Below are 25,149 nucleotides of genomic sequence, written 5' to 3' on the forward strand. Positions count from 1 at the left end.
ATGGTTCCCTATGTTTAAAACTTGAAGTGAAGTCATTCTTAGCAAGCAAGGCAGATTGTTAGGTATCATTATATATCTACCAAAAAGGATGGACTAAAATGATGGACACTCAAGAACCTAAAAATTACTAAAACACCTCAAAAGCAAGATGCAAATATCATTAGTATTGTGATCCCTTTAAATTTTATCATTCACAATTATAAAATAGTGCACATGATTTAAGTTCCTTAATCTTAGGTTTAAAGGGGAAAAAAGGTTAAAAAACCTCTACCAACTATGAAATACATTTTAAATAATGAATAAGTTTGAAATGCCTGCATACAAAATTCTACGGATTGAGGTCATGTATGAGCTGATACAACAAACAATCCAATCTCAAAAATAACGAGTTTTGTAATTAAATCCACTGCTCGTAATACATATGTGTGTCTTAATTAAAATATTGATTTAGTTTTATCTAAATTATAAATTTATCAAATACAGAATTTTAAATTCATCAAACAAAAAACTTAATTATATAATATTTTGATGACGAAATAAATTTGAGATTTAAAACTAGCCTACATCCATTTTAACCTCAGATTTATCAAGTATTGAGATTGATCAAATATCTTGAGTTGCAAACCCCTTTTCTAAGTGCAAATCTTGAGGAAAGGCTTGCACCTCGAAATATTTTATCCCTCTCAGTGCTTCATAGATCCCGGGTTAAGATGGATCTAGGTTGGTTATATAATACAATATAATATCTATATTTGTATCTATGTGTCTCTTTCATATTCCCTCTTTGTCCCCCCCCCCACTCTCTCTCTCTCTCTCTCTCTCTCTCTCTCTCTCTCTCTCTCTCTCCATCTATATTTATATCTTCCTCCATATCTCCTTTATCTCTCTATATCACCTCTCCAAACACACACGCTCTCTCTCTCCATATATATCTCTCTTCCTCCCTCTATCTCTCTCTTCCTCCCTCTCTCATCCCTCCAACCATATCTCTATCTCCCTTTGTCTCTCCTTATTTTTCTCTCTATCTCACCCCCCAAACATACACGTTCTAACTCCATATCTATATATATATATCTCTCCCCCTCTTCCTCTCCTCCCCCTATCTCTCTCTCCATTCTCTCTCCCTCCCTCTATCTCTCTCTTCTTCCCTCTCTCATCCCTCCAACTATATCTCTATTTCTCGTTGTCTCTCCTTATTTTTCTCCTTATCTCACCTTTCAAACATACACATTATCTCTCTATATCTATCTATCTCTCTCTCCCTCCCCCTTCCCTTCCCCTTCTCTCCCTCTTTCTCTCATTTTCTCTCTCTTCCCTCCCACTCTCCTCTCTCCCTCACTCTCTCTCCATCTCTCCCTTGTCACCCCCTCTCTCTTTTCACCTTTCGCTATCTATGTCTTTCTTCTTCCCTCCCTCTCTCTCCCCCTCCAACTCCATCTCTCTCTTCCTTCCTCTTTCTCCCTTTCTCTCCCACCTCTCTTTATCTGCCCCCCCCCATCACTCTCTCTATGTCTCTACTCTCCAACTTTGTCACTATCTCCCTCCCTCTCTCCTTCTCTCTCTCCCCTCAATCTTCGTGTCTCCCTCTCTCTCCCTATTTTCTCCTTATCTCTCTCCTCTCCTTCTCTCTTTATTCCTTCCTCTCCTCTCTATCTCATTCTCTCTCCCCATGGTTTTGTAACAAAACCTATTTACAAGTTAATCATATCCATGGTAAAGTGGAAGTGAATATCCATGGTAAAGTGGAGGTGAATATTCATGGTTAAGAATCTTGCCACATTGTTATAAAATACTTTGATCGTAAAAGCGTTATGGTTTTTTTGTATGTGGTATTGATAAGCCATGGTACTTGCCCATGGTATTACATCAAACCCTACTTACAAGTTAAAAATGTCCACAATGAAGTGGGGGTGAATATCCATGGTCAAGAATCTTGTCGTATTGTAATTTTATTTTAAGTATTAAGTTTTTATGTGCTTATTAAAGGTAAAATGGATCTTAATTTATAGGTACTAATATGTTATATTTTTTAATATGATATATATGATGATTTTCTTTTATCTAAAAAAATTGTTTGTAATTTTCTTAATAAAAACAAAATCAAAATATAACAACGTAAATTTTAATATTTTTATTTTTTTCCGCACACAAAAAAACTCGCAAAAATTACACTTTGTAAACACACATAGTCTGTATGTAGTATGTGTCACAAAAAAAGACAAAACAATACATTTGAGAGAGCAAAAATATGATCATTATGGCACTAAGAAGCAAAAATGCCTAAGTATATGTTGAAAAAAGAACATTAAAAAAAAAAAAAAAAAAGATTAAATGATTATGGATGGCCATTTGTGTTGATTTTTTCCTTTTTTCCTTACCTTCGTTGCACCTTTTTCCATCCTTCAGGATCTGTATCAATCAAAACTAAAGCAAGTTTTTGGCCTGCATCTAGATGAGGAGACTCTTTGTATGAATCTGAAGATTCTAAAAATGTACTCGTTTAGTGCCTCCTTGACCTGCCAAAGGTTATTGGTTTCCTAGATCTAGACACGATGAGAGAGGAGAGACTAAAACATCTTGAACCATAGTCTCACCTTCCATCTTTTCCTCAGATTGTTCATGTTGTGCCACTTGGTTTTCCTCCTCATCTTCTGAATGAGGAGAGTTATCAAATTGTCATCCTTTTGGTCTGTTTGGTTGGTTCTTTTTCTTTTTTGGGATATTTTTCGCTTGTGGGCAAGTGCTATGAAGATGACATATTTGAAAGCACATACGACATTTAAAAGTCATGTTCTCATAATCCAGAACTTGTGTCCACTGAAAATTGTTATGTTTCAAGATGATATGGTCTAGTAATCCTTTGCTAAGACCCATCTCCACATAGATCCTAGCAAAAGTGAATATTCCTTTTTCTTTTCACTTCATGTCCATTTTTTATATTTTCCAAGTTTAATCCCAAAGTCTTCAAGAACTTGGTGGTGCCAGAAGAAAAGGGGGAGGTTTGGAAGTTTTACCCACACTAGCATGGAAGTGACCACCATGGATTTCATATCAAAACTAGGAAACCTGGAGTAATTAATAACCTAATGTTACCCTAGAACCATGGTCCTTCACAATTAGATGTCCAAGAAGTGAACACCCACTGATGCAATGCTTCAACTTTTGGCCAAAATTCATTGGATCTGCGAATGGTGGCTTTTCACTCAAATGCAGTGATTAGCTAGGATACCTGTGGGTTTTGACCTCCAAAGATGGAGCATGAGGAGAAATTTTGATTTTGTTTTGTGTAGGACAAAGCTTTCCCTTTCGCTACATTGAACTTCCTTTGGAAAACATCCTTGAAGGATATTGTGGAGCCTTTTGAGGTCCTGGCACTATTTACTCCCCCATGAAGACTGAGATTCATGATTGATGATGAATTTTTTACAACACTATGATCCTTAAGATGCTGGGGGTTTATCATAACTTTCCCTGCAAATTGTAGACATTGAAAATTTGCAAGTAGTCCCCATCTGCCTTAAGTCAACAAATTAAAAGATGATATAACTAATGTTTCTGAACCCAAAAAGACTTATGCCTTTTTGTTGATGTTTTTTATGAATATCTGAAAATATCTATTTGAATCACTCTCTAGCCATGATTGATGAGCCTGAGAGCCAAGCCTCGAAAAAGGAGTTTTATCCAGTGCATATAGGGCATATGGGAAGACATTGTATGAAGCCGGTGATGAATGAAGATCTGGCTACATGCGAGTTTTATACCCTTGAGGCACATGGGCAAACGGGAAGTAGAAATGTTTCAAAAAAATATCCAGCAGAGAAAGGGAAAAAAAACCCGAGATGAAGAGAAAACGGAGTACTAGGTATTTGTATCCATTGCATCCACGCCATTAAGAAGACCCATTCATATATGTCATCGGAAAAAGACATGCGAGCGTTTTGAGGAGCACCTTCAAAATTTGAGCCGACCCAGGGAAATAAGTCATTTGTAAATACAGTCATTTCAGAAGAAAGGTCTAAAAAATGAGTCTATCCCATCTGAAGTGGTAAATAGGACCACACTTTGGCCTAACGCAGGGATACCAAGAGCTGCAGAGTCGAGAGGGTCCAGGGTAACAATGACCAAAATGACTTTGCATTGCAGAGAAACACTAGCAACATAGAGAAGCCCTAATAATGCGCCATTTTTCCTTATTTTTATTATTTTTAATTATTTATTATTAATTGAGTTAACATTTAAATGTTTACATGTCTACATTTATATTTTGATAATAAGTTTTATATTACTTTTGATTTTTTATTTATTTTTTTTATTATTAATTAAAAAATATTTAAATATTATTTAAATATTTACCTTCTTCATTCCCATAGTAAACTTTATATTACTTATAATTTTTTATTATTCTTTATCTAAAATGATATTTAAAAAAATGGACAAACTTTTTACATTACGTTTACTCATTTTCTTCATGCTAATAAAGCGCTTTCCCTATACTAAATTATAGAGCGCCTTTCAGCGCAATTAAATTTATTGGTTGACTTCCAAAGCAATTCTCCTCTTATGTTTTGGAATTCAGTTTAAATTTTTTCAAATACAAATTTTGTTTATAGGGGTGGGATTACTGCAAATCTATTCCAAATACCAACTTGCTTTCATATTGCTGGTATCCTCCTACACTAACAGTGTATAGGTGATGCCTCCAGACATATAGGTGACCCCTTCAGAAATTTGAACGTAAGTAAAACTACTACAAATCCATTCCAAACACCAAAACTCCTAAACCTAGTTGGTAATGAAACTTACATACTTGTGATTAAACGTCCTTATGCAATTTTGATAAACTTTTACGTGGCATTGTGGTGAGTAGAATTAAATAATTTCAATGGGATCTATCCTTTGTGTATAAAATAATTTAACAACATGTTTTTTAAAATACAAATTTTGATTACACACTTGTGATAAAACGTCTTACGCAATTTTGATAAACTTTTACGTGGCATTGTGGTGAGTAGAATTAAATAATTTCAATGGGGTCTATCGTGTGAGTTTCTTTTAATAAAATAATTTAACAACATGTTCTTTAAAATACAAATTTTGATTACATACTTGTGATAAAGCCTCCTTACGCAATTTTCATAATTCTTACGTGGCATCGTGGTGAGTAGAATTAAATAATTTCAATGGGATCTATCCTTTGAGTTTCTTTTAATAAAATAATTTCACAAGAAGTTCGTTTGACCAGAACGTTTGATTTTCTTGCAAGAAGGTGGGTTGGTAGAAAATATTCGACTTTTTTTTCGTAGCAGAAGTGCTTATTCAAAGGGGAAATACCTCTTTCGGTCGCACTTTTCACGTTTCAATTCCACTTAAAATCGATAGATTTATTTGTTAGTAGTGGGTTCCTTCTGTTAAGATACACCCAGATCTGTTTCTTCTATTTGTTTACCAACAGCACCAATCATGTTTTAAAGCTACCGTAAGGGTGATTTAATTATTAATGGGTGGATTCCCACGTCTACCCTCTGAACAGCCCACCCAACCAACCCCTCTCCTTTTCTCTTTTTGACAATAATGTCAAGTGTGATGCACATAACTTCATGGCCATGCTATGTTGGTGCCTGCGAAAGTGTTTCCCATTGGCAGAAAAAGATAGAAGTCCACCTTTAAACAAATCAGAAAAACCCCTTGTCTGATCTTGGATTTACCATTATCTTCATCCATAGTCTCCCTGTCACACTATATAAATCCAAGACCCACTTCGAGTTAGAGGAGAAGTCGTGAAACTCGATGGATAATGTTGAGGGATCGTCACCGTGTATTTCGCTGCTACCAGATGAGGTGATCCACATAATACTCTCTGCTCTTCCCATCACACATCTTCTGAATGCAGCCCTGGTTTCCAAGGAATGGCGCTCCATCATCGCTTCCAGCCCCTTGATACGCGCCGTCTCTGATTCCATTCACGCATCCAACCCATGGCTATTTGTTCTAAGCAACCCCTTATCTGCCCAAAAGAGAGCAATAGGATTCGATCCGCTGGCCTGGAGGTGGAACCGTATCGGCGAGCCTGCATTAATCATCAACTCCAGGAAATTCGAAGAGGCTCCTGAGTCGCGTAGCGTTATGATAAATGTTGAGGAAGGGAATGGGATTTTATTCTACCTCTCAGGGCGCTGTATTAAGTACAGTTTGAGTTTTCTAAATCCAAAAAGTAAATGGGAGGAGAGCCCTCCCATGAGCTGTTGGAGACATCAACATCCCCTGGTCTGCTACCTTGGAGGTCCTACCCATAATCATATCTTTGTTGTTGGGGGAGTCTCTGACTTTGAAGGAGAAGAGATTGATCCATTATGCACGGAGATGCTCGATCTGAATTCAGGTGTGTGGGAGTTGTTGGATCCCCTGCCATACCAGTTCAAAGCAAGCGCATCCTCCACGTGGCTCTCCTCTGCCATTTTCGATGACCGGATTTACGTGCTAGAAAGATATAGCGGAGAGTGCTGTTATTTTGATTTGCAAAGGAAGCGCTGGAAATGTTTGGGGAAACTCAGGCCTCCTCCTTCATCTTCTTCTGTGGATGAGGGGGAATTGATCGTAGTTACGGGCAGCTCCAAGAAAGGTTTGGTTGTGGGAGGATTAAGGCGAGACAATGGTGGAATGAGTTTCAGACTCTGGAATTTCAATGACATTGAAGATAATGTTGAGTGCACAGAGATGGCTCGAATGCCCTCTCACATCTTTAATTTGATCACTGGGAAAGACGATGGGGAGGAGGAGGAGGAAGAGGGTTGGTGGGAGGTTAGAATGAAATGCAAGGGCATGGGAGATCTAATCTACATATACAGCGACCATAGCGAGCATGTGTGCATTTGTGATATAAGCGGTCATGGCGGCCAAGTGTGGCGGACGTTACCAAATCAAGATGGATTATTTCTCGGTACACATAATTATAGTAAGAGATTCAAGTATGTATGTTCACCTGTGACTCTCGAACAAATTTCCTTGTAGATAGGCCATTCTGGAAACCCATCGTGCTTCTGTTAAGAGGTCGTGTGACGGGAGGGATTCCGCTGTATCTGGGAAATCAGACAAAAATAAATAAAGCATGGTGGTAAATCTATACTACTTCGCCATCTTATTTCTGCAAATCAACCTGGATTGTAGCTTAATAGATATGGCATCGTTTTGGAGGCCTTGTGTAGCTATCTTCCTCCATTGTTTAATAATTCAGAGATTTGAAGTTCCCATTAAAGTGTTATATATAATCTCTTCACGTTGAGGTGTTTTTAGCAAGCGAGTTGCATCTCAATGCGGATAGATGTGTTTATTTTGAGAATCTGTTTTTTAATTTTTTGTTTTTTACTTTTTAATTTTATTATATAGAGTTTTATGACAAGATTTTTCAGCGTAAATTATATTGGGATGTTTCTGTTGACTTTTTTCCAACTAACAAGTATGGTTCATCGTCAAGACAAGTTGAAGAACTAGATCTCGGCTACAAGTTAAATAGAAGGGCAGATCATCCACCAACAACTATATTGGACTGGGCAACAGCGATATATAGAGTTGTCTATTGAAACCATAATTTTATTTGGAGTGAATTTTGAATCTGGTAACTTTTTCTAAGAAATCATACTGTAGTAGTGTTTAAAGTATTTTTCTGGCATAAATAAATTCAGAATCATTAAGAATTTTTGGGCACTCAAAATCTGTGAAGCTTGACAGCGATAATATAGATTTTCAAAATTTCTATTTAATTTTCTCAAAATCATGTTCTCACAAAACTATAGCCATTTTTGTAATTATGTATCAAGAGGAGATATATCTCAAAGGTAATTATATTATTTTTTTCATTTTAATTAAATTGGTTAATTAAAAAAATATCATATCTAATGAGTTATAGGTTTTTGGGCATTTAATATTGATTAAATGGCCTTTTTAATTAATTATATAAGATTTTTAAAAACTTGAGTTTAACTTGTTTAATTTGTTGAATTTGAATACCTCAATGCTTGTGTATTTTAAACAACAAAAAATTACATTCTTTCTTGAAATTATTTGTTGAATTTGAGTACCTTAAGGCTTTTGAGGGTGTCTAATCATTTATACATTCAAAAATGTATTTTAAACAACAAAAACTTACATTCTTTCTTGAAATTATATTGCTAGATTCCATTTGAAAAAACTATTTTGTCTATAATATTGAAACAAAATTTATTTATAAATACAAATTTTCAAAATTAAATTAAAATTAATCTCTATAATTACAAATTACATCACATAATTTTTTGAAATACATTTATTTTCAACTCAAATATTAATTATTTTCATAATTTATAATAATAATTTAAAATAGAATTATAATTTAATTAATTTTTATATATATTCACATTTACTACTCATTTATTTTATAAAATTATATTAACTTTTTATAAATTCTAATATATATTATTATATTAAATAATATTTTAATGATCATACATGATTATATTAAATAACATTTTAATAATTATGATAAATTGTTATGTATCGACATTTTACGGCTAATTTAATTTATAGGATTATATTAACCTTTTATAAATTATGTAGAATTCTTTAATATTTTATCGAATTATTTATAATATATATTTTTATATTAAATAATATTTATAAATTGATATGTATCGACGTTTTATGGCTAATTTAATTTATATAATTATATTAATCTTTTATAAATTATGTAGGATTTTTTAAAATATTTTAATTTATATAATTATATTAACCTTTTATAAAAACGCTGTATTGAATTATTTATAATATATATTTTTATATTAAATAATACTTTAATGATGCTATATTATTATATTAAATAATATTTTAATGATATAAATTGATATGTATCGACATTTTATGGCTAATTTAATTTAATTTATAAAAGAATCAACGCTTTATCGAATTATTTTATTAGAATATAAGTTAATTTAGATCGTACCGTGGGAATGAGGTCGATTTCGTTAATTATATCATGGGATATGACATTAGTGATAGAATAATCCCGTGTATGATGTACTTTCACATTATTTATTTACAATTAGATGACACTGTGGAAACACGAGACTTTCACATGCTATATAGAATAAACAAAGTTCACGGTATAGATCACGTGCACGAAATATATCGATGGACATTGTTTAGATTTTTAGACATTTGTTTAAATTTTTCATTTTGTCAGTGGTCATACAAAATGTTGATGTGAACTTGTTAGTTATGTAGTATTATCACAAATAGTATATTTAATATTGATATATATTTTAATCAAATTTAATTTAGACATTTTAAATTGTGTAAAATATTATGTGCAGTTATTTTTTCTAAATTAAATATATTTGAATAATTGATTATTTACTATGAGATTATAATGTTTATTTAAGTTAAAATATAAATAATATGATAATTAATTGAAGATTACGTTTCTCTATTATATGTTTATAAATTTTTGCTGCATTTTTTAGTATTATTACTTTGTCACTTGTAACATACACAATCTATCATATTGTAAGTTACATCATTTTCAACATAAACTTATTATGCAACACCTCATCAATTATCTACCTTTTCTAGCCTAGGCCCTCCTAGCCTACTTGATAGTACACCATCCCAATCATCTTGCAAATCATTGTGAGTTGGTCACCAAAGCTACCAAAATATATGGATTTCTCATGCACTCTTAGTCATGTTTCCTTGATGCAACATCTTCTAGGCCATTGATAATGACACTTCAAGTTGAGGCCATATATTCTCCCCCACTTAAATTGTTGACGTCTTCATCAACATGACTCCATATGCTCTTATGATAAAAGGAGTATTGGTGGTGAATGGACACTCTTAGTCATGTTTCCTTGATGCAACATCTTCTAGGCCATTGATAATGACACTTCAAGTTGAGGCCATATATTCTCCCCCACTTAAATTGTTGACGTCTTCATCAACATGACTCCATAGGCTCTTATGATAAAAGGAGTATTGGTGGTGAAAGGACACTTCTGTAATTTCCAAATTTTAATGTGGCTCTAATAGCATTTTCCATGATGCTATAATTTTCATTCTATTTGAGTGTTCCATAGCACTTAAGAAGCCTAGCTACCATGTGGAACTAGCATGGCCTTGCTAATTTGGCATGACCATCAACCACTTGTATCACTAGGAATACACCTAACCAGCATGTCTTGATTGAACCCAAGACAAGCACCTTCAACCGACATGTGGTGTGTTAGAGATTGTTTTACTATAGGCTATACTTTGTCATCACCACCCAACCATAAGAAACCTATTATTGTCTTCTCTAAAACAAACATACTTAAACAATTAATTGCCCAACATGAGACCATGTTGTCGTCCATCTAAGCCAACACATGATAACCAATAAAGATCATGATGCTCCTTCACTAGGTGTTGATATATCTCCAATGCATTTGTCAACACTATTCCCCTACCACAAATAATACACACAATGTATCACATTCCCAAAACCTGATGTTGTATGTTGACAATTATTATACAACACGTCGTCAATCATCTACCTATACTAGGAAAGAGATCCTTGGTTGTTGTAGCTTACACACTAATACATCATCCTAATTGTCTCATAAAACACCATGAATCAGTTATCAAAATTAGCAAAATATATAGACTCGTTATGCACCCTTAATGATACTAATCTATTAACTCATCTACTCATCTGCCACTTCAAATTAAATCTTTACATAAATCTACAAATAAAATAAAATGACTAATTACTAATTAAATTTCATTTTATTTAAAATTGAGTAATCTCAACTTTTTTTAACTATTTTTTTTATAAGGGACTACATAAAACTCCTCTCAAACATGCTACTAAAACCTGGAAAGGTGATACCTCTGTCAGAGGTATTCGTCCCAAACCCTCGGAAATCTTAAATGATTGTATTAAGCTGGAATATAAGGGGACTTAACAGTCGTGGGAAACAACGATATTTGAAGGAGCGAATTCTGAGAGACAAACCGTGTATTTTGGTTCTTCAGGAAACGAAGATGCAAAGTCAGCAGATGGAAGAGGTTGTTAAGAAATTAAAACTTGGTTATGAGGTTATGGCTCTCGACGCAGTAGACACAGCAGGGGGACTAGCAGTATTATGGAACCCAGACGTGGTAATTTTTGAACATTGGTACTCTCTTCCCCGTATTCTTTCAGGAGTGTTTCGGCTCGTCGGAATGGGGGAGCATATTTTATTCACAGGGGTGTATGGGCCTCATATTCATCAGGAACGGCAGGGGTTCTTGCGGAACCTCCATACTCTGAGGAGCCTTTTGCCGAATATTCCTTGGATGCTTGGGGGTGATTTTAATCTCATTCGAAATTTAGCTGAAAAGCGAGGAGGGGCTAGGCGAGAGGATGCACTCATGGACGATTTTAATGATTTTATCAGAGAGTTACACTTAGTGGATATTCACACTATCAATGGAACACATACTTGGAATAATCGGCGTGGTGGCCAGCATCAAATTGCCTCTCGTCTCGACCGCTTCTTATTATCAGAGTCCATCTTAAATCGGGATGTTTTCATTGAATCTACCATTCTCCCGAGCATTGGCTCCGATCACTGGCCCATCCGTTTAGAGGTAGACATTAAGACTATCAAAGGCAAAAAACCTTTTCGTTTTGAATCTTTTTGGTTACGTGATCCTCAATTTGTTCAACGACTGGAATTGTGGTGGAATCAAAGTACCAGTAGTGGAAATGGAAGTATGCATACCGTTCAACTGAAGCTTAAAGAACTCAAGCAGAACATTAAGGATTGGAATCGCCAAGAATTTGGCAATATACACGAAGCTAAGCAGCGCTTACAAGAAGCTTTGGAGCTCTTACAGCAACGAATCATAGTGAATGGCCGTGATGACGCTATCAGTCGGGAGGAAGGAAGTCTCATAAGTCAGTTAGAGGAGCGTCGTAAACAGGAAGAGATTTTATGGCGTCAAAAATCTAGGGTTCGGTGGTTGCGAGAAGGTGAACGGAATACAAAATTTTTTCACCAATCCATGATTCAGCACAGGCATAGAAATCGGATTTTCTCTCTTAAGAATGCAGCAGGGGAACGGGTGGTGGAGCAGGTTGACATTGAGAACACTCTAGTTGATTACTTCCAGGGGGTTCTCAAGGAGACTCAGCGAGATCGTTGGGAGGCTATCACTAACATCTGTCGACACATCCCAAGAACTGTTACAGCTGACCAGAATAGGGCATTAATGCGGGCTGTCACCCTGGAAGAAGTCGAAGAGGTTGTGATGAACATGCCTACAAATAAGGCTCCAGGTCCTGATGGCTATACCATTGAATTTTTTCAGGCCTGTTGGAGGTTCCTAGGGCCAGATATCTTGGCAGTGGTGGAGGAATCCCGACTACGCCAGCAAGTCAGGCCAGCTCTCAACTCTACTTTCTTTACTTTGGTCCCTAAGGCTCAGTCATCGGATGAACCACAGGGATTCAGACCAATCGCCCTATGCAATGTACTTTATAAGATCATCTCTACTGTGATAGCGAAACGGTTGAAGCCTCTTCTCCCCACATTGATCGCGCCTGAGCAGACAGGTTTTGTTGAGGGCAGGCAAATTTTGGATGGCATTGTGGTCTCCCAGGAGGTGATACACTCTTTAAAACAGCGAAAGCGACCAGGCATGCTCCTGAAGCTGGATTTATCAAAAGCATACGATCGCTTGAATTGGGACTATTTGCGAGCAGTCCTTGCAGCCTACGGTTTTGACCATAGATGGATACTTTGGATTCTAAACTTGGTTTCCACTCCGACTTTTTCCATATTGCTTAATGGGATACCTACGGTTCTGTTTAAGGCTTCACGGGGTATCCGACAGGGAGACCCTCTTTCACCTTTCTTGTTCATCCTGGCACTGGAAGGGCTAAGCAGGCAAATCAAGACGGAGGTCAGGACAGGCGGACTCAGAGGTATTAGATTATGGGGCCCTGACCTTGTCATCACACATCAGCAATTTGTTGATGATATAATGTTGTTTGGCGAGGCATCACTCCGAGAGGTAAGGGGCTTTCAGCGAGTGTTAGAGGCTTTCATGTCAGCTTCAGGTATGGCCATCAATTATGATAAATCTTGTACTTTCTTTTTTAATACGCCAGCTACTGTTAAGGTTCACTTAACTCGGCAGCTCGGTTTCCGGCTGGCTGAGTTACCTACTAAATATTTAGGTCTACAATTAGATCTTAATTCATTGCGGATTAAGAATTGGCAACCTATTGTTGATCGAATTAGGAAGCGATTGCAAAATTGGTCGTTCAGAATATTGAATTTTGCCAGTCGAGTTGTCCTTTTAAAATCAGTTCTGTTATCCATTCCTATCTATCCATTATCCATTATGCCTGCTCCTAAGGCAATCTTCGGGAAGTTGAGGGAACTCTTTGGTAAATTTCTCTGGGAAGGGCCCAATCAGCAACGCAAATGGACATTGGTTTCATGGCAACAGCTAATTAAACGTAAAGAGGAGGGTGGTCTAGGTATCAGGGATTTGGAGTTTGTCAATAAGGTTTTAGGTGCAAAGTTGTGGTGGAGATGGGTGCAGGGGGGTGGGGATATCTGGAAACGAATCTGGAATCATAAATATCGGATGCCACCCACGGTTGAAGGCCGTCTCCGTGTTGAAGATACTCCACGGGGATCGAACATTTGGGAGCTTGCTCGCCATAACAGCAATTTGATTCGAGATTTAGCATTCTGGGAAATACGTAGTGGGAATTTTGCTCGTTTTTTGCTGGATGCTTGGCAGCAAAGGGCCAAGCTGGCTAGTCACCCTACTTTGCATGCCTTACAGGACGGTGCACATCAGGCAGGCCTTGTATGTGTTCAGGACTATTGGCGCCTGGTAGGACAAACTGAGGTATGGCGTGCATGGAAGAATCCTTCAGATTGGAATGCGCGCATTCATCAGGACACCCAACAAATATATCTCCGGGAATTAGATATGCGGAAAATTCGGATACGTCCAGGCAATGATCTCCTTCGCTGGGGGAAAGCTCCGCAAGGAATGTTTACGGTGAAGGAGGCTTATTATTGGCTAACAAAGGGTGATGCCATGGTCGATCCAACACCGTGGCAAAAACTCTGGCAAGTAAAATGGTGGCCTAAGGTGACAATTTTTGCATGGCTGGTGTGCCGTGGCAGGATCTTAACGTGGGACAATCTCCAGAAACGTGGTATGATCGGCCCTTCTTCGTGCTCTCTCTGTCATAAGGAATATGAGACACAAGAGCATTTGCTGAATCGATGTTTGTATATCCAAAGTTTGTGGGAGGAAATTAGGAACCTTTTTGGTTACTTGCATAGAGATCCCAACAATATCCGTGAAACCATTTTACAATGGGGAATGGGACATTTTAACAGTAAAATTGTTCGCAGGTTATGGAGTTTATCGTTGGGGTTCGTCCTCTGGGAGGTGTGGAAGGAACGGAATCGCCGAATTTTTCAGGGGCGTAGTTGCTGCGAGGTTGCAATTTGGGAGGTGATCTGTAGGTCGCTTAAGGAAACGGTCCTTTCCGAATCCTGGGCAGAGGAGGACTGGCAATTAAATTTGGCTGAGCAGCGAATCTTACTCAAATTGGGCATTGATTCTACGATGCTCTACCCAAACAATGATCGGCTCCGTCGACCACGCTTGCAGAGCCCCAGCTTCTTTCGGCTTCCCGTTGAGCACCAAATTAAGTTATCCTTCGATGGTGCCTCCAAGGGTAATCCAGGGGAGGCGGGTTGGGGCGGAGTTTTCCGTGATAGCTACGGGAGGACGCGTTGGATATATGCGGAGTGGGGAGGGGAGCTGTCAAATAATGAGGCCGAGCTTTGGGGTGTATACCACGGGCTATGCATAGCAGTGAGGAATGGTTATCACAATCTCGTTGTGGAGGGGGATTCCCAACTCGTTATTGACATGCTGAGGAAACTACAGTGCGGAAAGCCGTGGGATCAAGTTGCCAAGAGCTTGCGGGTTGCTGCTATTATACAGGATATTGAGGAGCAACTGCGAAGGATTGATTACATAACACTTGCTCATGTGTTGCGCCGTGGCAATCGGGCGGCAAATTACTTGGCCAACTGGGCTACTGCTGATTCAGGTAGTGTGCTGGATGGTAGTTGGGGCTCCTTCCATCACGACCACCGCTGGAGTGAGCTGGCCGCCATCCTCCGCCAGGATAATGATGAGGCCATGGGGGGCGACAAGACAGCATAACATTCACAATATAATGATCATGGGGGGCACGACTCTGCAAACCACCTGGCAGCTTAATTTATTGATGACATGCGCGGAACTGCCCTCCTCCAGATTGACGGCAGTTTGGGTACAGTGGTGGGTATGTGGTGGCATGGGCAGGACAGACTGCACATCATATCCCAGCTCTCCTCCTGCGACGTGTGCAAACGACAGTACTTACCAAGATGATCGAGGGTGGTGGACAGGTATTACTTTCCATGCAACTGGCTTCTTCCGCCGCGCTTATATTAGGCTTCTTAGTTTAACGTCTCGCCTATCTTTTTTGTGGACTTTCGCAATTGCGTTCTCTGCAAGTATGGCTGCACTTCCCTCTGAGGGCCGACGAACGCGTAGTCAGGGACTGCCTCTGGGGATGCAGGCCGAGGATGAAGGTCTGCGCTATATCCCTATAGACCTCTCTGAGGACTCTGCAGATTTGGGTGACCCCGCAGGAGAGAGGTCTGCAGTAGGAGAGAGGTCTGGAGTTGCATCTCGCCGAATGCCTACGGGTGGCAAGGTTGGCAAGTGGTTGCGGCGGACTGAGGTTGGAGCGGCTGAAGATGTAGATGAAGAAGATAGTAGGCATGAGGATGTTGATGCCGAAGTAGTCCGTGGTGGGCGCGGGCGCGGCAGAGGTCGGAAGGGACGAGGTAGGGGCCGAGGAAGGGGTCGTGGTCCTGGCCGGGAGGAAGGAGATAGTGCAGGGATTCCGGGACGGGGGCGAGGAAAGAGGGATCTCCAGCGAAGACTGGCGGAAGCAGAGCGTGCCTATCTGCATGATACTCATCCAAAAATTCGGCGGATTGTCGACCATCTTGAGGAGGAGGCCCTGCAGGAGCAATCCGATCCAGAGATGGAGGATTGGGAGCTTTATCTCCCTGACCCCGGCCACACCAGGGGGAGAATGTCGCTGTATAAGCAGTCCCTTCATGTTTATTGGGGTCTTAAGCGTCTGCTTGCCAAGTCCATGGAACAGGTAGCAGCAGAGATGGTGGACATTGCCCAAGGCAATCTGCAAAAAGAACTGAAGAACCTCGAGTTTACTCTTATGATGCAGGATAGGAAGCTGGATAAGTTGACTCGGCTCATTCGCGTTGCAGGCATTGTAAAGGTGGATCCGGATCTTCTGCAGGAAGATAAGAAGCAGTAGCCTGTTCTTACTTTTTGCAATCTTAGTGTAGTTTTTCTAAGCATCGTTTTGAAATGGCTGAACTGTAGTATTTTACTTCTTTCTTAGACACGTAGTTTACATACTTACCTTTGAAGTTTGCCTGGTTTCCCTTCGGGGCAGGTGTGGACATGGCTGAATTTAGGTGTTTTTGCTGGGTTTCCCTTCGGGGCAGGTGTGGACATGGATGTTTTTTGGTGTTTTCCCTGGTTTCCCTTCGGGGCAGGGGTCACTGTTTCTCATTGTACATAGTTTTCGCGATTTATATATTAAAGAATCATACATTAGCCTACAAAAAAAAAAAAAACCTTTAAGCATAAAATTTTTTGAATAAAATTTCCATGTAAATTTTTTAAAAAGAATAAAGAATTTTATCCACTTTTATAAATTATTAACAACCTTACCAAATATGATTTCCTTCGAAATCTAATCATTTACACCGCTTTATTTTACGTAAATCTAATCATTTACACCGCTTTATTTTACGTTAGCGGACCTGGTGTTATTGGTCATTGCTTTCCTTGATATTCATGCATTCTCTACACGCAAAGGAGGCCCTACTAGTGAAACCCACATGTTTTGCTTTGGTCGATAGGGTTCTCATTGAGACTTTTATAAGTATGTTTTTATGGATCGTCCATATGGATAGTTGTAGGTTCTTTAATTTATGGATAACATTTAAAAATATAAATATTATTATTTCATTGCAACCATCATGAGAATAGAAATAAATGCATTGTTTTATGATACTCTGCTCCTTTTATTTTGACCATTATGCGTTTATTGTTATTAAATAATATGATAATAAACATATTATAAAAGATAGGAGGTCGTAGAGAGAGCTTTGTTAGAGAGTAGTTGCGTACCTGATATACAAAAATTTTAAGTGTTTTAGTTGATTTTGTCTGTGACATTAGAGAGATCATTGGATCTAATAACCTGGATGCCATAATGGCCTATTAAAGTAATCTCGTCTATATGGCCTAGCTTGCATGCCATAATGGTTGAGGATCCTATGGCCTCCACGTCATCGCAAGGATTTTATGTTAGAAGTTTTGATACAAGTAATCGTGTTTCAAAGGTTTCCTATAAGTTTGTTTTAAAAGTTTAGTCTGAAATGAAGTATAGTTTTTTTTAAATCAAATTGTTATGGGTATTTATGTTTGGTTTGAGATGGTTTTAAATTTGATATTATTTAGGGTATTTTTTTAAGGGAGTTTTTTTGCTAGTATGGCATTAGGTCATGGGTTAAAAAAGGTTGGAACCTCGTCTATATGTGTATAACTATTAGAAGTCTAAGAAAGAGATTTTTAAAATATTTTTTTAATGAAAAACATCATGTATATGATGTGATCATGTGTGTTGTCTAGATAGATCATATTATTTTTGTAATTTCATTTAAGTGGTATGGAAACATTTTAACTCATGAGAATATTATTCCACATAAGTTGAATTTTTTGGTCTTTTATGTAATATTGAATTGTCTTCCTATCTCATTTCAATTGGGAAATTTGTTTTTGGAAAGTTTATTTTCCATAAATCGCTACAAAGATAACGCACTCTATAGTGTATTTTTATGGAAGCTCTCTAAAAAAAGCGTATCAATTCTCCCTTTATACCATAAGTTGTTAGTGGAAGCGAGTAGTTGGAGGTTTTTCATTGATGCTCCTTAATTGATAGTGCACCCAAATGCTTTGACAAGTTGTTGCATTCTTGGCGTTCCTTTCCCCGGTCTTCTTTTTATGGGTACTTCCTGGAAACCCTCCTCCTCTCCTTCGGTGGCTTCTGTCCTCCTCTTCTCTTCTTCTTTTTTCTTTGATGTTTCCTCTGCAGCATTTAATGGGCATTGTTTGAAGAGGTGGCCGTATTCATGGCATCTTCTGCAACGGAAGGGGATGTGTTCATAATCCATCGGTTGCTGCCAGACTTTGTCGTGGTATTCTAACTCTATGTACTCCGGCAGGGGTTCTGATATATTCATGTATACACATATCCTTGCATAGGATGTATATCTCCCTCTTTTTGTGGTCTCTGCTACTTTGACAAATGTTCCGATTGTATTACCTATTCCTTCAAGAATCTCAGGGTCCCAAAACTCTATTGGTAAGCCGAACAGTCTTACCCAGATGGGCGCTGCTAACATCTTTTCTTGGTCTAGATTGTAGCAGTCCTCCCAGTGCCTAATGAATAAACCAGCGTTATTCATAAAATACGGTCCCCCTTCAAAGGTTTTTTCCTTGTCCTCTAGATTTGAGAATATCACTGTAAAAAAACCCTTTGCCCCCAGCTTCAGATCTATATGCCCTTTCGGTTTCCATCTTTGTTGTATCCACTTTGCTAGGTCCTTTTCAGACGGCCAAAACCCTACAAACTTACATATTAACGCATGGTCCCTCATATAGCATCTATACTCTTCAAGTTTGTTATTCGGAATTACGAACCTGGGTTTTTTCAGAGCTCTGGGAAGGCATCTGCCCCCTAGTCTTGTTTTCCATCGGTTTCCCATTACTGGCGAATCTCTACTGTTTTCCTTTGGGTCTCTTTGTAGTCCGCTTCCACTTGATTCTCCCGCCGTTACGTTTTTGTAGGAGGGGATCTCTCCCCTCCCTGGTTCCCCTGCCATGGCGTTTTCAGTTCCTCCCTGTTTTATGATACCGCCCTCCACTTTTCTATGCTGTCGCTGATCTAGTTGAACGCAGGAAGCCCGCCTCCCTGCCCTGATCTCGGCTTTCGCTTCTCTTGTGTTCCCGCCGCTGCTAACCCTAATGCTTCAGAAACCCTCTCTTCCCAGATCCTTGCATCTTGCCTATTTCCCCAGTAGAATGCCAAAATAAGTTCAAAGTACTTCAGGAAGAAGAAGGGGAGATGGAAAAAGGAGAAAGCGCAGAAGAAGAACCTATGGAACTAGCTAAAGATACAAAGGAGCCAGACTTAAACCAGAGAAACATGGAACAAGAAGGAACAGAGGAAAATATGGACATGACAGTTGAGCAATCACAGATGGAGATTGATTTCCAAAAGGACAGTGGAAGCGATGAGGAGAGAATAATGAAAAGCCTGCTACAGGAATGGAAGAACCTAGATGAGAGGTTCATACCTGACGACCAAAAGCAATTGTATAAAGAGATGTTCCAGAAATACAAGGAAAAAAAAGTGGCAAGTCAACTGGAACAAATAGGAGCGCAAGGAGGACAGAGCATGGGAATGGGTAGTACTGGCAAAGGAGGTAGAAAAAGAGGGAGAAGGCCATCAAGCGAAACCATTCAGGTGGTAGGGGAGATGCTGGTAAACTCAGGTAGAGTCATACCTCTTTCAAAGGTATTTCAACAACCATCCAAAAGAAAATTGAATGATAGTTACAAGTTGGAACATCAGAGGTCTTAATAGCAAAGGAAAACAGAGGTATCTGAAGGAAAGGGTGAAGAAAGACAAGCCCAATATAATGATAATCCAGGAAACAAAGATCAGTTCCCAAAAGTTAGAAGAAATAATGAGAAAACACAATATTCATTATGAAGTAATGGGTCTGGATGCGGCAGGCATGGCAGGAGGATTGGCAATCCTTTGGAACCCTGAGGAAGTGCAATTCCAAAACTGGGTCAGCCTTCCTAGAATCCTCTCAGGAACTTTCAGAATGATAGGATCGTCTAAGTGGATACTCATCACGGGAGTCTATGGACCGCACCTATCAAGGGAACGTAAAAATTTTCTCCAAGACATGAAAACAATCTGAAGGATCTTTCCAGAGACTCCATGGATTGTTGGGGGGGACTTTAATATGATTAAAACCTTAGGAGAAAAGAGAGGAGGTTTAAAAAGACTGGACCAAGACATGGAAGCTTTCTGTGAAATGATAACGGAGCAAAGACTGGTAGATATTCCAACAATAAATGGGATCCATACCTGGAATAATAGAAGAGGAGGCAGAAACCAAATAGCATCGAGACTGGATAGATTCTTAATATCAGAATAGATCATAAACAGGGACGTATTTGTAGAATCAACGATCCTTCCTGCCATGGGATCAGATCATTGGCCCATCCGATTGGAGATAGACATCAAGAAGAGCCCTAACAAATGGCCCTTCAGATTTGAGGCCTTCTGGCTCAGGAATCAGCAGTTCATGCCGAAGGTGGAGGAATGGTGGACTCAGAGTCAACAGAGAGGACGAAGCAAGATGCAAACCTTTCAGTTAAAGCTCAAAGAACTCAAAGGGAAAATCAAAAAATGGAATAAAGAGGAGTTCGGGAACATATTAATGGAGAAGCAGCGATTAGAACAAAAAATGGAAGAGATGCAACAAAAAATTATAGAAGAAGGCCGAAACGAGGAAAGAAGCAGAGAAGAGGGAGCATTGATAAGCCAATTAGAGGAACGAAGAAAACAGGAAGAAATTTTATGGAAACAAAAGTCCAGGATAAACTGGCTTCGTGATGGAGAAAGGAACACAAAGTTCTTCCACCAAGCTATGGTTCAACACAGACAAAGGAACATAATTTTCTCTATCAAAAATGAAGAAGGGCAAAGAATAACACAGCATGAGGGAATTGAACAGGTATTAGTTGGGTATTACAAAGACATGCTGACCGAACCCCAAGTTGACAGAGAAGAGGCTACAGGAAGGATCTGCAACGAAATCCCAAAAATAATAACAAGGGACCAAAACATGGCCTTGATGAGGGCAGCAACGTTGGAAGAAGTGGAGGACATAGTGAAGGGAATGAAAAAAACAAAGCCCCTGGACCTGATGGATTTACGGCGGAATTTTACCAAGCAGGCTGGCATTTTCTTGGACAAGACATTCTGGAGGTGGTAGAGGAATCTCGCAGACACTAGAAGGTATGGCCGGGTCTTAACTCTACTCTTTTGACTCTTATTCCTAAATCTGCTAAATCAGAAAATGCCCAAGGTTTTCGCCCAATAGCCCTTTGTAATGTAATTTATAAAATAATTGCTACACTGATGGCGAAAAGATTGAAACCAATTCTCTCCAGTATAATCTCCCCGGAACAAACTGGGTTTGTGGAAGGGAGACAAATCCTAGATGGTTTGGTTGTATCTCAGGAAGTGATCCATTCTCTAAAACAAAAAAAGGAGAGGGGAATGATGATAAAACTGGACCTGTCAAAAGCTTATGACCGCCTAAACTGGAAGTACCTCAAAGCAATTCTTATGGCATTTGGTTTCAGTAATAGATGGATAGACTGGATCTATAACATGATATCAATGCCTAATTTCTCTATCCTGCTGAACGGGACGCCAACTTCGACCTTTAATGCCACAAGAGGGCTGAGATAGGGGGATCCCTTATCCCCCTTCTTGTTCATTATTGCGGCAGAAGGACTTGGAAGATACTTCAAGAAAGAGATGAGGGAAAGAAAGATTAAAGGCCTGAGGCTATGGGGAAACAACTTACCTATCACCCATCAGCAGTTCGTAGACGACATTATGCTCTTTTGTGAGGTCTCACTAAAAGAAGTGAAGAGGGTAAAAAAGATTCTGGACTTATTCATGGAAGCCTCGGGTATGGAAATCAACAAAGAAAAATCCTGTACATTTCTCTTTAACACCCCAGAACCGATCAAAGCCCACTTGACAAGAACGTTGGGATTCCGCCCAGGCGAATTACCAACAAAATACCTGGGGAATCAATTAGCTTTAAATCCTCTAAGAATAGCAAACTGGCAGCAAACGATGGAAAAACTCAAGAACAGACTCGCAAATTGGTCCTTTCGATCCCTGAACATAGCAGGAAGACTGGTACTACTGAAATCAATTCTCCAGGCTATTCCAATCTATCCCCTTTCGGTGATGGCGGCCCCCAAAGGAGTATGCACAAGAATGAAGGAAATTTTCGGAAAATTTATTTGGGGAGGACCTAAACAGCAAAGGAAATGGGCCCTTGTGTCTTGGAAAGGTCTGTCAAAACAAAAGGAAGAAGGAGGACTAGGTCTCAGGGATCCGGGCATCTTAAACCAAGTTCTAGGGGCGAAGCTGTGGTGGAGGTGGATGAGGGGTGGTAATGATTTATGGAAAAGGATATGGACCCAAAAATATAATATGCCCTCAACTGCAGAAGGTATTCTCAGAGTGGAGGAAGTCCCAAAGGGATCCACAATATGGGACCTGGCCAGCCAGAACAGAGATATCATAGGCCATTATGCCTTCTGGGAAATTAGGAACGAAAGAATAGACATTTTAAATTGTGTAAAATATTATGTGAAGTTATATTTTCTAAATTAAATATATTTGAATAATTGATTATTTACTATGAGATTATAATGTTTATTTAAGTTAAAATATAAATAATATGATAATTAATTGAAGATTACGTTTCTCTATTATATGTTTATAAATTTTTGTTGCATTTCTTAGTATTATTACTTTGTCACTTGTAACATACACAATCTATCATATTGTAAGTCGCATCATTTTCAATAGAAACCTATTATGCAACACCTCATCAATTATCTACCTTTGCTAACCTAGGCCCTCCTAGCCTACTTGATAGTACACCATCCCAATCATCTTGCAAATCATTGTGAGTTGGTCACCAAAGCTACCAAAATATATGGATTTCTCATGCACTCTTAGTCATGTTTCCTTGATGCAACATCTTCTAGGCCATTGATAATGACACTTCAAGTTGAGGCCATATATTCTCCCCCACTTAAATTGTTGACATCTTCAACAACATGACTCCATAGGCTCTTCTGATAAAAGGAGTGTTGGTGGTGAATGGACACTTTTGTAATTTCCACATTTTAATGTGGCTCTAATAGCATTTTCCATGATGCTATAATTTTCATTCTATTTGAGTGTTCCATAGCACTTAAGAAGCCTAGCTACCATGTGGAACTAATGTGGCCCTGCTAATTGGGCATAACCATCAACCACTTGTATCACTAGGAATACGCCTAACCAACATGTCTTGATTGAACCCAAGACAAGCACCTTCAACCAACATGTGGTGTGTTAGAGATTGTTTTACTATAGGCTATACTCTGTCATCACCACCCAACCATAAGAAACCTATTATCGTCTTCTCTAAAACAAACATACTTAAACAATTAATTGCCCAATGTGAGACCATGTTGTCGTCCATCTAAGCCAACACATGATAACCAATAAAGATCATGATGCTCCTTCACTAAGTGTTGATATATCTCCAATGCATTTGTCGACACTATTCCCCTACACAATCTATCACATTCCCAAACCCTGATGTTGTATGTTGACGATTATTATACAACACGTCATCAATCATCTACCTATACTAGGAAAGAGATCTTTAGTCGTTGTAGCTTACACACTAATACATCATCCTAATTGTCTCATGAAATATCATAAATCGGTCACCAAAATTAACAAAATTATGAACTCATTGTACACCCTTAATCATACTAATCTATTAACTCATCTCTCATACACTATCGATAACACTTCAAATCAAGTCTTTACATAAATCTACAAATAAAATGAAATTCTAATTACTAATTAAATTTCATTTTATTTAAAATTGAGTAATCTCAACTTTTTTTTGACTTTTTTTCAGCTGCATAAAAGTCCTCTCAATCATGCTAACTTTCAAAAAATATATATATAAAATTTTATGAATAAAATTTCTATGTAAAATTTTTAAAAAGAATAAAGAAGTTTATCCGCTTTTATAAATTATTAACAACCTTACCAAATATAATTTCCTTCGAAATCTAATCATTTACACCGCTTTCTTTTACGTTAGCGAACTTGGTGTTATTGGTCATTCCTTTCCTTGATATGCATGCATTCTCTACACGCAAAGGAAGCCCTACCAGTGAAACCCACATGTTTTCCTTTATTAGACCAAGAGTCTATTTTGACATGTGTTAATGTTTTGCTTTGGTCGATAGGGTTCTCATTGAGACTTTTATAAGTTAATGTTTTTCTTTGGTTGATAGGGTTCTCATTGAGACTTTTATAAGTATGTTTATGGTTAGTTGTAGGCTCTTTAATTTATGGATAACATTTAAAAATATAAATATTATTATTTCATTGCAACTGTCATGAGAATAGAAATAAATGCATTGTTTTATGAGACTCTGCTCCTTTTATTTTGACCATCATGCGTTTATTGTTATTAAATAATAGGATAATAAACATATTATAAAAGATAGGAGGGCGTAGAGAGAGATTTGTTAGAGAGTAGTTGTGTACTTATATACAAAGATTTAAGTGTTTTAGTTGATTTTGTATGTAACATTGGAGAGATCATTGGATCTAATAACTTGGATGCCATAATGGCCTATTAAAGTAATCTCGTCTATATGGCCTAGCTTGCATGCCATAATGGTTGAGGATCCTATGGCCTCCACGTCATCGCAAGGATTTTATGTTAAAAGTTTTGATACAAGTAATCGTGTTTCAAAGGTTTCCTATAAGTTTGTTTTAAAAGTTTATTATGAAATGAAGTATAGTTTTTTTTAAATGAAATTGTTATGGGTATTTATGTTAATGAATATGCTTAGCGTATGTTTTTGTTTGAGATGGTTTTAAATGTGATATTATTTAGGGTATTTTTTTGAGGGTTTTTTTCCTAGCATGGGGTTAGGTCATGGGTTAAAAATGGTTGGAACTATCTCTATAACTATTAGAAGTCTAAGAAAGAGGTTTTAAAAATATTTTTTTAATGAAAATATCATGTATATGATGTGATCATG

The 25,149-nt window shown here is 38.2% G+C and overlaps 2 protein-coding genes across 2 annotated transcripts; one reads left to right on the forward strand and one right to left on the reverse strand.

Moving 5' to 3' along the window:
• The first annotated feature begins 5,787 nt into the window (after positions 1 to 5,787).
• Positions 5,788 to 7,008, forward strand: LOC149237748 (F-box/kelch-repeat protein At3g24760-like). The gene has a single exon (XM_089369382.1). The coding sequence runs from the start codon at positions 5,788 to 5,790 to the stop codon at positions 7,006 to 7,008; it is 1,221 nt and encodes a 406-aa protein (XP_089225508.1).
• Positions 7,009 to 18,119: 11,111 nt separating this feature from the next.
• Positions 18,120 to 19,073, reverse strand: LOC149237749 (uncharacterized). The gene has a single exon (XM_089369383.1). The coding sequence runs from the start codon at positions 19,071 to 19,073 to the stop codon at positions 18,120 to 18,122; it is 954 nt and encodes a 317-aa protein (XP_089225509.1).
• Positions 19,074 to 25,149: the final 6,076 nt, after the last annotated feature.

The sequence above is a fragment of the Pinus tabuliformis genome, chromosome 8 (genome assembly GCF_031772625.1).
Source record: "Pinus tabuliformis cultivar Carrire ecotype Pingquan chromosome 8, CPIR1, whole genome shotgun sequence".
Lineage (NCBI taxonomy): Eukaryota > Viridiplantae > Streptophyta > Pinopsida > Pinales > Pinaceae > Pinus > Pinus tabuliformis.